Source organism: Otolemur garnettii, unplaced genomic scaffold, assembly GCF_000181295.1.
Source record: "Otolemur garnettii isolate 467f Iridium unplaced genomic scaffold, OtoGar3 scaffold00119, whole genome shotgun sequence".
NCBI classification, from domain to species: Eukaryota; Metazoa; Chordata; class Mammalia; order Primates; family Galagidae; genus Otolemur; species Otolemur garnettii.
The window spans coordinates 372,282-385,494 of NW_003852514.1; the positions used below are offsets into that span (position 1 = coordinate 372,282).

The 13,213-nt window shown below is 38.2% G+C and overlaps 1 protein-coding gene across 2 annotated transcripts in view; it reads right to left on the bottom strand.

Moving 5' to 3' along the window:
* Positions 1–13,213, bottom strand: part of VPS41 (VPS41, HOPS complex subunit) — a 211,166-nt gene that overhangs the window by 108,555 nt on the left and 89,398 nt on the right. For both annotated transcript variants that reach the window (XM_012809959.2, XM_023517712.1), the window contains 2 exons: positions 5,188–5,250; positions 1,745–1,810 (listed from right to left, as the gene is read on the bottom strand). In XM_012809959.2, the coding sequence (XP_012665413.2) occupies positions 1,745–1,810; positions 5,188–5,250 (129 nt within the window). The remainder of the gene's footprint in view (positions 1–1,744; positions 1,811–5,187; positions 5,251–13,213) is intronic.

Sequence of the window (13,213 nt, forward strand, 5' to 3'; positions counted from 1 at the left end):
GTCCAAGCACCCCTTAGTCTTTTGCGGGTCTTTAAGAGGAAAGTTTGGGCCCTATTCTCTGGAAGCCCTATCAGAGGGGAAGCAGCAGCTCTTGAGAGCCTCAGCTGGGGTGTCTCTTTCAGCAGCTGTGGGTTAGGGAGAAGACAGGGGAGGAAAAGAGTCTAGATGAAGGAAAACTAGCACTCTCTCAATCTCAGGCCCTTTCTCTCAAAGGCAGCCTGCCTGGCATGTCCAGCTCTGGAACCATGCAGATCCCCTATGGCCCACCGGCCCCTGTGGCTCTCTCAGTCTGAGCCGATGTTAGAAAATGTTTGTGGGAGAACGAGCAAAATGAAAACTAAGGAGCTAAGGAGGACAAAGGTACATGGTGGGTGGAGCAGCAACACGGCACCTGCCATCTTGCCCTGGGTCCATGGTGACAGGAAGCACTCCAAGGGGGGATGGAAGCCTGGCGCTTTATATTCAAGAAACTCCCAGTTCACTGGTGGCAGCAGCTTCTGGACTCACCAGCCCATGTTTTGTTTACATGTTCATGAGAGACCTTCACCCAGAACCTATCAGCTAAGCCACTCTTTAATTTTCAAACTATGAGATAATAAATGTTTGTTGTTTTAATCCATTTTTAAAAAAGCTGTGATCCACTCTTTACCCCATTGAGCTATAAATAAAAACACACGCGTACAAATCACAGCTAAATGAATTTATCCTACACTGCACACAAAATTTCCTAACCAGAAGTGTTCAGTAAAGAAATACGAGAAGAATTTCTTCTTCTCAAAATCAAGCAAGGCAGCTATTTTCTCAGGAATGGATAAGCTACAGATCTAAGCTAAGGAACTAGAGATGAAGTCTATAATTCCCTCTAATTATTCCTGTGGACATTTTTACATGGAGTAAATGAAACAAGAGCCTAAGGGTAACAGTGGGCTGTGAGGTAGGGGAAGGAGGGGTTCTCTAGCAGCAATCAGAACTGGTGCAATCTGGGCTTCATGTGCCATAAAATGGAACAACCATTATAGCAAGTTAGGTAATGACCTGATGCTCTCCTGCTTTCATCTATGAACCATGAGACCAATGAAAACAACAGATAACTACCATAAAACATTCAAAAGCATTTGATAGTTGGGTGTCAAAGTAGCCACTCCATAGCTCTATACTACTATAGAAATAACCATAGATGATCTCCTTTCACTTGCTCTGAACACAGAAAATACAAAGGTCCAGTATGGTGATAGTAGTTCAAAAGATAAAAATTGACTTGACTTATTCTACAAGCAGAAAGATTCTTTAAATTATGAATTTACTATATCCAAAACCAGAAAGATGTTAACATATAGAAAAGTTTCACTGTCTCATTTCTTAAATAGCACTTTTAGATAAAAGTTTTTAATTTCAGATAACATTGTTCTAAAAGTTCATCAGAGGAATTTCTATGGGGGAAATTACTAGCTCAATTGCCTGTTTGTTATTTTTAAATGTTGCCTCTTTTTTTGGGAAAGGGACACTATTTCAAAGATCTAGATGGTGGTTTGAGTAACATCACTTTTTCTCCCCCTAGATCTACTTCAAAGGAATGTGATGAAAAGTCTGAGGCCCCAACTCCCCCAAGAGACGATAATCATTACATTTGTCTTTCTCAAACTTCCCCTAATAAATAGTCACGCATCAAAAACATTCAGGATAACAGGGAGCAAACACAATCCCCCTCCAAAGCTACGTACCAACATCAAGACAGAGCACTTACCTTCTTCCCACCAGTCACAAACTGCTTGCAACTGGATCTCACAAAATGTGGGTGTACAGCAATGATCTGCAAGAGAAAAAGGACTCAATGATGGATTAGGAGTCACAGTTACAGCACAGAATGAAAACCCTTTATATATAAAAGTAGCAGGATCTAAAAACTTATGCTGACATCTTGGTAGAAGGTAATGTACCCAGTAATATTCTGCAACAACTGATGACATCTGAGTTTTGCTCTTGTGTGAAAAGATTTCCTCTCTGAAGGCAGGTCAAAGCTCAAAGACTAGAATAAATCACTTTTACTTCCTAGATGAGTGAGGAGCCCTCTGAGTGGAGAACCCCTCTTATAAAGTCCACAAAGAAGTCAATCAAGGCAACAAGATGTCTCAACTATTTGTAACTGAATACAATTCACAGGAGAAACTCAGAGAAAGAACTCAACTAAGTTCTTGTCCAAGATGCCTCCTGATAATGGATGGTACCAAGTGGCAGTGCAACCAGACATTTAGCACAGTTATACCAAGACCCCTTAACGGGAGAGACATCAGAGCTACTGGACCCAGGATCTACCGAGCAAACTGTTCAGGACTTTCAGTTGCCCACAACCTAATTTCCTGCTCCCTAGCTCTCTTCTGCTTCCCACTCGATCTCCTCCCAGCCCTTTGTTACCCAGGTCTCTCCTAAGGCTGCTCCACCCCCCTTATTCCTGTTTACCTCACTTGCCAGGGGCTTTATGAGTATGAGCATCATGACATGATGGGGGTGGTGACAGTGAAGGCAGTCGTGAGGTTCTGGTGGCTTCACTCTACGCCGCTTGGTCTTCAGGGCTCACCAGTTGTGGCCGTAAGCCTGCTTGTACTCTGCCTCCTTCTCTTTTTTCCCCCAACCACCAGTGAAATCACCAACATAACAAGTTGGTTTTTCTAACTTTACTAGAGGATATTTCTAGGCACGCACACACAAATAGATATCCTATACAATTATACATTTATAAACCTTCAACTAACTACATTTTTTATTCTTATTAGTTAATACATTTGCCCCCTCCAATGGAATAGATTAAGATTCCTTTTCCTGTGTTGTCGTTTTTAGAGCTCAGCGCATGATCCTTCATTTTTCTGCCTGTTCCCACCTCCCAGGTTAGCCCTTCTTCCCTTCAACACTCCGAATCCATCCTAAATACAGCCCTGAAGTACCAGCACGTTCTGTTGTTTCACATTCCCGACATCACTCCTAGAAGTCCTTTCAGTTCTCTTGTCATGCATAACTCTAGATAAGTGACTATTACGTCACACCTCCTCAGCTCCCTAATCACATTACTGTACCCCTTTCTCCCTTTCAGTCCTTAAGAAATGAAGCCATCAGAATCACTGCCTGCCTCTGCTCTTCCTTCACTGCTCAGCTTCCCCACAGCAGGCCCCAGCCTCATCTCTTTCATGCCCATCTCACACATAGTAGGCCTTGGACTCCTTTCCAAGATCATGCTCCTTAGCTAAGCCGTTGATATTGTAAGTACTGCTCTATTTGGTATTCCCTTTATTTTCCCCCTGTTCCCCTCTCTACTGATTTTCACTATCAACCAAACTAAGCCCTGCAGAAATCTTCCCCAGATACTGCTCCTTTCTATCAGAACATCTCTACCCTTTATTAAATGTCTGGAATTAAGAGTCTTTACTGGTTATTTCTACTTCTTCACCTTTCAATTTACTTCTTGGTATACGGTGAGCCTCCTGCTTTTGAAACTATGCTTACCAAGGTTACCAGTAACTTCTTAAGTGTCAAACAAAATCCCCTTGTTTCAGGCCTCCCCCCATTTACTCTCTACACTGCTTTAGACACTGCTGCCACTCCCTCCTGGAATCCTCTCTCCCTTGTCTTCTCTGACACTACTTGTCTGTCTTGATTCTCTCTGGTCCCTATCTGCTTCTTCTTAGACTCCTTTGCTGTTTTTTGACAGCCCAATTAGTGTGTTCTAGAATGTTACCATCATCATCAGCACCTCATCTTCTCATTCTGCAGTTTTAAACTAGATAATATCTTTAAAAATGGCTTTAACTTACTCAACAGTGGTTATCAATGTTGGTTTAAGGGCCAATCTCCATCCTAAGCACCAAACTCCGGTGGCGTCAGGAATGTGAAACAACAGAAGGTGCCAGTGCTTCAGGGCTGTATTTAGGATGGATTAGGAAAGTGTTGAAGGAAAGAAGGGCTAACCTGGGAGGTGGGAACAGGCAGAAGAATAAAGGACCATGTGCTAAGCCCTAAAAATGACAACACAGGAAGAGGAATCTTAAGTTTCTAAAAACCTCTGTAAGTTCCCTACCCAAATTCAAGACCAAACTAGCCATGTCCTTACTGAAACTATCCCCTACTGTAGTTGGTGGTATTCACACACACTGTCACCAAAGCAAGAACCTGGACTGACCCTGAACTCTTCCACCTTTCATTACTCTCAGTCAAGCCATCACTAAGGTAAGTCGTTCTAACTAGTAAAGGATTTCCAGATTAATTGTTTCAACTCCATCTTGAATACTACCACTCTTTTTATTGAGATGCTGTACTAGCCTGCCTTGAGTATTGCCTCAGTCTTCTAAATTTTCTCCTCTTCCCAAGCACTCTCCATTCTGGTAAATTCAGCTTTCTAGAAGACACATCAGACCCTATCTCTCCTTTATCTATTGGCCAATAAATACATGAATTAATAGGTTAAAAAATGACTTCTTCCTTTAACAACAAAAAGAGATATTTTTTAATTATCCTAACTGTTGTCTAAAACTGTCCTAGTGACTCTTGCCTAGCTACCCTTTAATCGACCCTGTATACAACTGCGTATTAACTTCCCTAAAACTTAGCTCAGTTTGTCATATCTTTGTACTTAAACATTCAATAATTTCTCCTTATCTGCCAGGTGGAGCCCAAATTCCTTCATGTGAATATAAAGCCAGCCCCACTCTACCACGTTCTCCTGCCAAGTCACTATGCAACACCTAGACTACTTGCCACCTCCTGAACACAGTTTGAACTTTCTCGCCTCTCCATTTCTATTATGTTGTCCTTCCACGTGGAAAGCAGCTCCTTCACCAGCCCCTGTCCATTCATTAAAGGCAAGACAAACATCACTCCATCAAGGAAGCCACCATTTCCCATTTCCCAACCCTCTTGGGTTGGGACTCCTTAATATTGTTTCTACCTTTTTGAATCTTTAACCACAGACAATACATGTGTGTGTGTGGGTGTGCCCCCTAAAGATACATCGAGACATCAGTCACAAAATACACATCCTATCTTCCTTCACAGCAGCCAAATAGTATCCAGGATGTCGTGAGTGTAAGACAGATATTAATGACAAAACTAATAAAGGAGAGGCAGTGCTCAGATTATTGTCATCCTCACTGCCTTAGTTGAAAAAAACCACAGAAATATCAAAACTTGCTGAACACTTACTTTAATGGGACAGTCAAATGTCTCATGAAATTCTTCTCCAGAATACAGTCCAAATACCTGCACCTAAAAAGTAAATGAATTATGTCAGCTTACTATGATAGGAACGGAGAATGCTGCTGAGTTAGTGAGAAGAAATACTATCGATAAGAAAAAAAGGAAACATTTAATTATTCTAAAGTACTCTGACCTCTATTAAATATCCAATGAAAAGAATCCCATCAGGGTGAGAGTGCTTTGCTACAATTAAGTTTTTATAAGCCTCCCGTTGAAGAGTTCCCTTCATTTACCACAAATTTGTTTTATGAATGCATACCAACTTTGAAAAATGAAAGATATAGTAAATGTTACTAATATTCTTTTATGAATTCCCCTTAACAATTGTTTCATTCCTTAAAGGAAAAGGGAGCTGCTTTTTTGAGTCTCTCATTTGTGTGTGTGTGTGTGTAATAAATCAACCAAGTAGATCAATGTGGTAGCAGAGCAGGTGAACTGCACTTCATTTACAATCTTAAGATGAATCTATCAAGAGTTTATAGATGAAGGATTCAAGTTCCGACTTACCTGTGCCTCCCTTAAAGTTGATGTAGGTACTTTATCCCTACTTAACATTTTTTCTAACTGCTCTACTTAACAACACCCCACCCCCCGAAATATAACATATATACCACCAAGGACATACATCATAAGTTTGTAACTTAAAATTTCTTTGTGACATGAATATAATTCTGCCATCACTATCCTGATCAAGCAATAAAACCCAAATAGCTCCTTCACATCCCTTCCCAGTAAACGACACCTGCAAACTTACATTTCACTGTGGTCTTGCAATGTATCACCATGCATAAGTTACACTGGTTTGAATGTTACAAACAGGGAATCAGATACTATTTCACTGGCTTCTATCAGTCAACATTTTCTGACATTTCATTGTTTTCCTTATCCACACTGCTGTATATAGAAGTAGCTGGTTCTCTGTTACTGCTCTATGATATTTCAATGTGTGAATATATCACAATTCACGTGTCTACCTACCATTGACAGAACAATAGTGGGTTTGTTCCAGACTGGGGTTATGATGAATAATGCTGAAATGAACACACTTTACAAATCTTTTGGTACACTTACATATACATTTATGAAGGGTATAAAACTAGGAATGAAATTGCTAAGTCATAAGTTATGCATATACTCATATTTAATAAAGAGCCAAACCATTTTACAAAGTGGTTTTAATCAATTTATACTCTCATCAACAGATCATGAGAATTCCAGGAGCTCTCAAAAGACTTGGAGCTAATAGGACAAAATGAGAACTTTTCCTCAGCACTTAAAGTATGTTCACTTTTTCTATTCTTTAGGAAGTGGTATTATTTCTTCCTTAAATTTTGGAAAAATTCACGTGTGAAGCCATCTGGGTCCAATGGCCTTACTATAGTTTGAATGGTTGTATCTCCCAAAATTTATATGTTGAAACCTAACCCATAAAGTAATGGTAGTAAGAGGTGGGGTCTTGAGGAGGGGATAAACTTCTGAGGGTGGAGCTCTCATGAATGGGATTAGTGCCCTTATAAATGATCTCAAGGGAACTAGCTAGCCCTTTGTCCTTTGTGGCTTCTGCCATGTGACAGAGCCAAGGGACACAGCATTCGTCCCTTCCATGTGAGGATACAGTGACAAGGCACTATCTTAGAAGCAGGGAGAACAGCCCTCACCAGACACTGAATGCTACAGGCCTGACACTGGACTTCCCAGTCTCCAGAACTGTAGTGGCAAATGAATTTCTATTGTTTATAAATTAATCAATATACGATATTTTGTTATAAAAGCACAAACAGAGTAAGGTTGGCTTCTTTGTGAGAAGATTCTTAAATATAAATTTAACTTTTAAAATAGATACAGGAATATTCAAACTTAATTTCTTCTTGTTTTAATCTTGGTACATTGTGAATGATTCATTTTTTTAATTCACAAGTAGGAAATTCATTCATATTATGATATCATTTTTGGAGACAGATTCATGCATTAAAAGTAAAAATTTTTAGGACACTCATCTTGTGAACAATATTTTTATACACTGTGCCAAGTATGCTATTTGGGTTCCACAAACAAATGATACAATGTAAAACAGAGGGAACTTGATTCTCCCTGAGATTCTCTCTTGAAATGTATATACTCTTAACATGGTAAATATGTGAATGCCCAATGATCACCTTGCTTTATATGGTTGAGAGGGTATAAAGTCACTACTTTATTTATTTTTTATCTCAAAATATTAAGGTAGTACAAATGTTTCTGTTTCATGGATACATTGTAAAATGCTTAAATCAGAGCTTTTAATGTGTCTATCACCAGAAATAGTGTTTGTTGTACCCAATAGGTAAGTTTTTTATCTGACATTTCCCCTCCCACACACCCTTCTAAGTTTCCAATGTCCTTTTTCTATCTTTGTGCCCATGTGTACCCATCATCTAGCTCCAATCTACTCATGAGAATATATGGTGTTCACTTTTCCAATCCCAAGATACTTCACTTAGGATAATGGGCTCCAACTCCCTCCAAGTTGCTGCAAATGACATTATTTCATTCCTTTTTATGGCTAAGTAGTATTCTGTGGTGTATGTGAACAATCACATTTTCTTTATCCATTTGTGAAGTGATGTGCATTTAGGTTGGTTCTGCCTCTTTGCAATTATGAATTGTATAGCAATGAACATCTGAGTACAGGTGTCTTTTTGATAAGACGGTTTCTATACCTTTGGGTAGATACCCAGCAGCAGGAAGGCTAGATCAAATGATAAGTCTACATTTATTTTATTGAGTCATCTCCTTAATATGTTCCATAGAAGTTGTACTAATTTGCAATCCCACCAATAGTGTACAAGTGTTCCTATCTCTGCATCCATGCCAGCATCTATTTCTTTTTTTTTTTTAACCTTTTAGTAATGGCCATTATGTTGGAGGTAAGGTGGTATCTCACTGTAATTTAAATTTGTATTTCCCTGATGATTAGTAATGTTGAGCATTTTTTAATATTTATAGGCCACTTCTCTATCTTTCACAATACTCCTGTTCATGTCTTTGCCCACTTTTTGAGGGAGTGGTTTGTTTCTTTCTTGCAGATTTGTCTGAGTGTTTTGTAGATTCTAGATATTATTCCTTTGTTGGAGGTATAGTTTGCCAGTATTTACCCCATTCTATAGGTTGTCTGTTTGCTTGTTGTGGCTGCTCAAAAGAATAAGTCAGGACATGGATTGAGAGTACAAGCTGCACCGAAGGTGCAGAAGAGCCCCAAACAACTTTGCAGTGGTCTTTTATTGGGGGGGGGTAAACAAAAGGTGGCAACAGGGTATATGTGCTCAAGGACCACACTCAAAAGAGACTACGTGTGTTTTCTCCACTACTCCTTCAAGGAACTGCCTTAAAATGTTTAATGTTTACATCAGCCTCACTACTGCAGGACCTATCTTTGCTCCTCTGGGATTACTGAGCTACTTGGCAGCTTGCCTCCAAGTCACAAGAGACCTCAAGGATGCCAGGAGAAGGTCTTATTCTCAGCATTTCCTCAGAGGAGTTCTGAGATTGGTGACTATTACTATAAGCATGATGTTCAGTCCTTCACATTCGCTCTGTCGATTATTTTCATTGCTGTGCAGAAGACTTTAAATTTGATTAAGTCCCATTTATTTATTTTTGTTGCTGCTATATATGCCTCTAGAGTCTCAGTCATAAATTGTTTGCCTAGGCCAATTTGTGTCGAAGATTTTTTTCCTACATTTTCTTCTAGAATTTTTATGGTTTATGCCTTATATTTAAGTCTTTTATCCATCTTGAATTAGTTTTTGTATATGGGAACAGTTTGTTTTATTCTTCTGCATAAAGTTATCCAATTTGCCCAGCACAGTTTGTTGACTAGGACTTCCTTTCCCCAGTGTATCTTCTCGTCTGTTTTATCAGATAACAGTTGGTCATAGCTGTATGGTTTTATATCTGGGTTCTCTATTCTGTTCCACTGATCTATGTCTCTCCTGTATACCAGGAGCATGCTACTTGGGCTACTATAACCTTGTTTAATTTTAAGTCAGGAATGGGACACCTACAGATTTGTTACTTTTGCTTAGGATTGCTGTAGCTATTAGAACTCCTTTTTTGTTCTGTTTTGAAACTATGGATTATTTTTTCTAAGTCTATGAAATAAGACCTTGGTATTTTGATGGGAACTTCTGTTTTGAAGTTATGGATTACTTTTTCTAGGTCTAATGACTAATGAAATAAGTCATTAGTATTTTTATGGAAATTGCAACAAATTTATAAACTGCTTTGGACAGCACAGACATTTTAACAAGGTTCGTTCTGCCAATCCATGAGCAAGAGATGTTTTTCCATTTGTTTTTGTCACCTGCAATTTCTCAAATCGGTATTTTGAAGTTCTTCAGGTAGAACATCTTTCGCCTCCTTGGTTAAGTATATTCCTAGGTATTTTTTTTTATAGCTATTGTAATTTAAGTCCTTGATTTGACTCTCAGTTTGACAACTGTTATATAAAAATAGTACTGATTTGTGTACACTGATTTTATAACTGAGCCTTTGGTGAATTTATCAATTCTAGGAGTTTTTTTTTTTTGTATGTGTGGAGTCTTTAAGGTTTTCTACATATAGGATCATAGTGTAAGCAAACAAGGATAGACTGACCTCCCATGACCCATTCTGGATGCCCTTCACTTCGTTCTCTTGGCTGATCACTCTGGCTAGGACAGCCAATACTCTGTTAGACAGAGTAGTGACAGTGGGCTCTTGTCTTGATCCAGTTCTTGGAAGGAATGCTTTAAACTTTTCCCCATTCAGTCTGATGTTGGCTATGGGTTCTTGTGTAAGGCTTTAATAATTTTGAGTTATGTTCCTTCTAAGCCTAGTTTGGTGAAGACTTTGTTATGAATTTTGTCAAATGCTTTCTCTGCATCTATTGAGATGATTCTATTGAGATGGTCCCATAGGCTTTGTTTTTGCTTCTGTTTATATGGCAAATCACATTTATATATTTGCATTAAATGATCCTACCATCCCTGGGATGAAACTCACTTGATCATGATGAATTTTTTTCTTTTTTTAAGACAGAATCTCAAGCTGTTGCACTGGGTAGAGTGCCATGGTGTCACTGTAGCTCACAGCAATCCTCTTGCCTAAGTTTTTCTATTTTTAATAGAGACAGGGTCTCGCTGTGGCTCAGGCTGGTCTTGAACTCTTGAGCTCAACATGATGACCATCTTTGTGATGTGGCGCTTATTTGGTTTGCTAGTATTTTGTTGAGGATTTTTGTATATATGTTCACAAGCAATACTGATCTGTAGTTTCTTTTTTTGTTGTTTTCCTGGCTTTGGTATCAAGGTGATACTGACTTTGTAAAGGAGTTAGGGAGGAACCATTCTTTTCTGATGTTATGGAATATTTTCAGTAGCATAAGTAACAGTTCTTCTTTGTAGGTCTGGTAGAATTCAGGTGTGAATTCATCTGGTCTAGGGATCTTTTTTTTGTTGAGAGATTTTGCAATAGTGATTCAAACTGCTGCTCATTATTAGTCTGTCGAGGATTTCTATTTCTTTCTGATTCAAGCTATGGAGGTTAAATATTTCCAATAATTTATCCATTTCCTCCAGGCTTTTTGATGTGTTTGCCTAAAGGTTTTTATAGTTTTCACAAATGATATTTTGTATTTCTGCAGTATCAGTTATAATGTCTCCCTTTTCATTTCTGATTCAGTTTATTTGATCCTTTCCCTTCTATTTCTGGTTAATCTGCTAGTGGTCTGTCAATTTTAACTTTTCAAAGAACCAGTTTTAAGTTTCATTGATCCATTATATTTTTTCTTTGTTTTCCATTTTGTTTAATTCTGCCCTTTGTTATTTCTTTTTTTCTGCTGGCCTTCAGTTTCATTTGCACTTCTAGTTCCTTGAGATGTGACTTCAGGCTGTTAAGTAGTAATTTTTCTTTTTTCCTTTCCTCCTTCCTTCCTTTCTTTCCCCCTGCCCCCTGCCCCTCCTCGCCCTGTAGATACAGGGTCTCACTCTGCTGCCCAGGCTGGTTTCAATCTCCTTTCCTCATGCAACAGTTCTGCCTCAGCCTCTCAAAGTGCTACGTTTACAGCAGGTGTGATCCACTAGAACCAGTTTTCTTTCTGTCTTTTTGATGAAGGCATTTACGGCTATAGATTTTTCCCTCAGGACTAATTTTGCTGTACCCCATAGATTTTGAAAGCTTGTGTCCCCTTGTTCAGTTCAAGGAATCTTTTGATTTCCATCTTTATTTGATCTTTGAACCAATGATTGTTCAGTAGCAGATTATATAATTTTCATGATCATGTGTAGAATTGTGTTTCTCTTAGGATTGATTTGCAATGTTATTCCATTGTGGTCTGAGAAGATACATATGATTTCTATTTTTTTTTAATTGTTGAGACTTATTTTGTGGCCTAAGTTATGATCAGTCTTAAAAAATGCTCTATGTGCTGATGAGAAGAATGTATATTCAGTAGTTTGGGGGTAGGATGTTCTTCTGTTAATGTCTATTTGGACCATTTGTTCCAGAATCTGATTTAAGTCCATTGTTTCTTTATTCATTTTCTGCTTCAGTGATCTGTCCATTTCTGTCAGTGGGGCACTGAAGTCCCCAACTGTTAGGATGCTACTGTTTTACTTCTGTGCTTAGATCTTGCAGAATTTGCCTTATGACTCTAAAAGCTTCTATGTTAGGAGCATAAATATTTAGGGTTGTTATGTCTCCTTACTGAATTGTTCCCTTTTCTAGCATACAGTGCCTATCTTTGTCTTTTTTTTTTACTTTAATTTATTTAAAGTCTATTTTATCTGATATGAGAATGGCTACATCTATTTGGTTTCCATTTTCATGTACTATCTTTTCCATCCCTTTGACTGGAGTCTCTGTATGTCCTTGTGGGTTATATGTCTTTCCTGTCTACTTGGGTTGTGTTTTTCCACTCATTCATCCAGTCTATGTTTTTAACTAGAGCATTCAGACCATTCATGTTGAATATTGGTATTTATATGCGTGATGGATGCTATTCTGTTCCTTGCATTGGATGACACCTTATTGTTTTGTATTCCCTCTTGTGCTACTGTTTTATAAGAGCTGCAAGTTTTATCTTTGGGTGTTTTTACATTTGTTTGTCTCCATTGCACTATTCCATGTATAATGGTTTTTTAAAGCATTTCCAGTAGGGCAGGTCTAGTACTGACATATTCCCTTAGTGTTTGCAGAATACAAAATTCTTGGCTGGCAGTTTTCTGTTTAACATGACTAAAAATGAGAACTCATTATTGTCTGGCTTATACAAGAGACAACAGTCTCTCTTTTAGGACTACAAGCCTGAGAGGTTTTCCTTTCTAGGTTAATTGTTCCTTTTGTTCTGCAGCCTATAGAATTTTTCCCTTCATTTTCACTTTGACCTGGCTGATGATTATGTGTCTTGGAGATGTCATATTTGCTATGATCTTCTCTGGTGTTTAATGACTATCTCATACCTGAATCTCCACCAACACTAGGAAGTTCTTTTTAATTCCCTTGAATGGGTTTTCTATCCTTCTTGCTTTTTCTTCTTCATCCTCTGAGAGACCTATAATTTGCATGTTGGCTTGTACATTATTTCTCCAAGTGAGCATTTTTCTTTATTCTTATTCCTGTGTTTAACTGAGTTAGTTCAAAAGCCTTGTCTTTAAGCTCTGAGATTCTTTCTTCTGCTTGGGTTAGCCCAATTTTGAACTTTCAGATGTACTTAATAATTTCCTAAATGATTCTTTAAGTTCTATTCTTTTTATATTTCTTTTTTCTTTTTTTTTTAAATTAAATTATAGCTGTGTACATTAATGCAATCACGGGGTACAGTGTGGTGTTTTCATATACAATTTGAAATATTTTCATCAAACTAGTTAACATAGCCTTTATGTCATTTTCTTAGTTATTGTGTTAAGACATTTATATTCTACTTTTAGAAAGATTCACTTGTACCCTTGTGAGA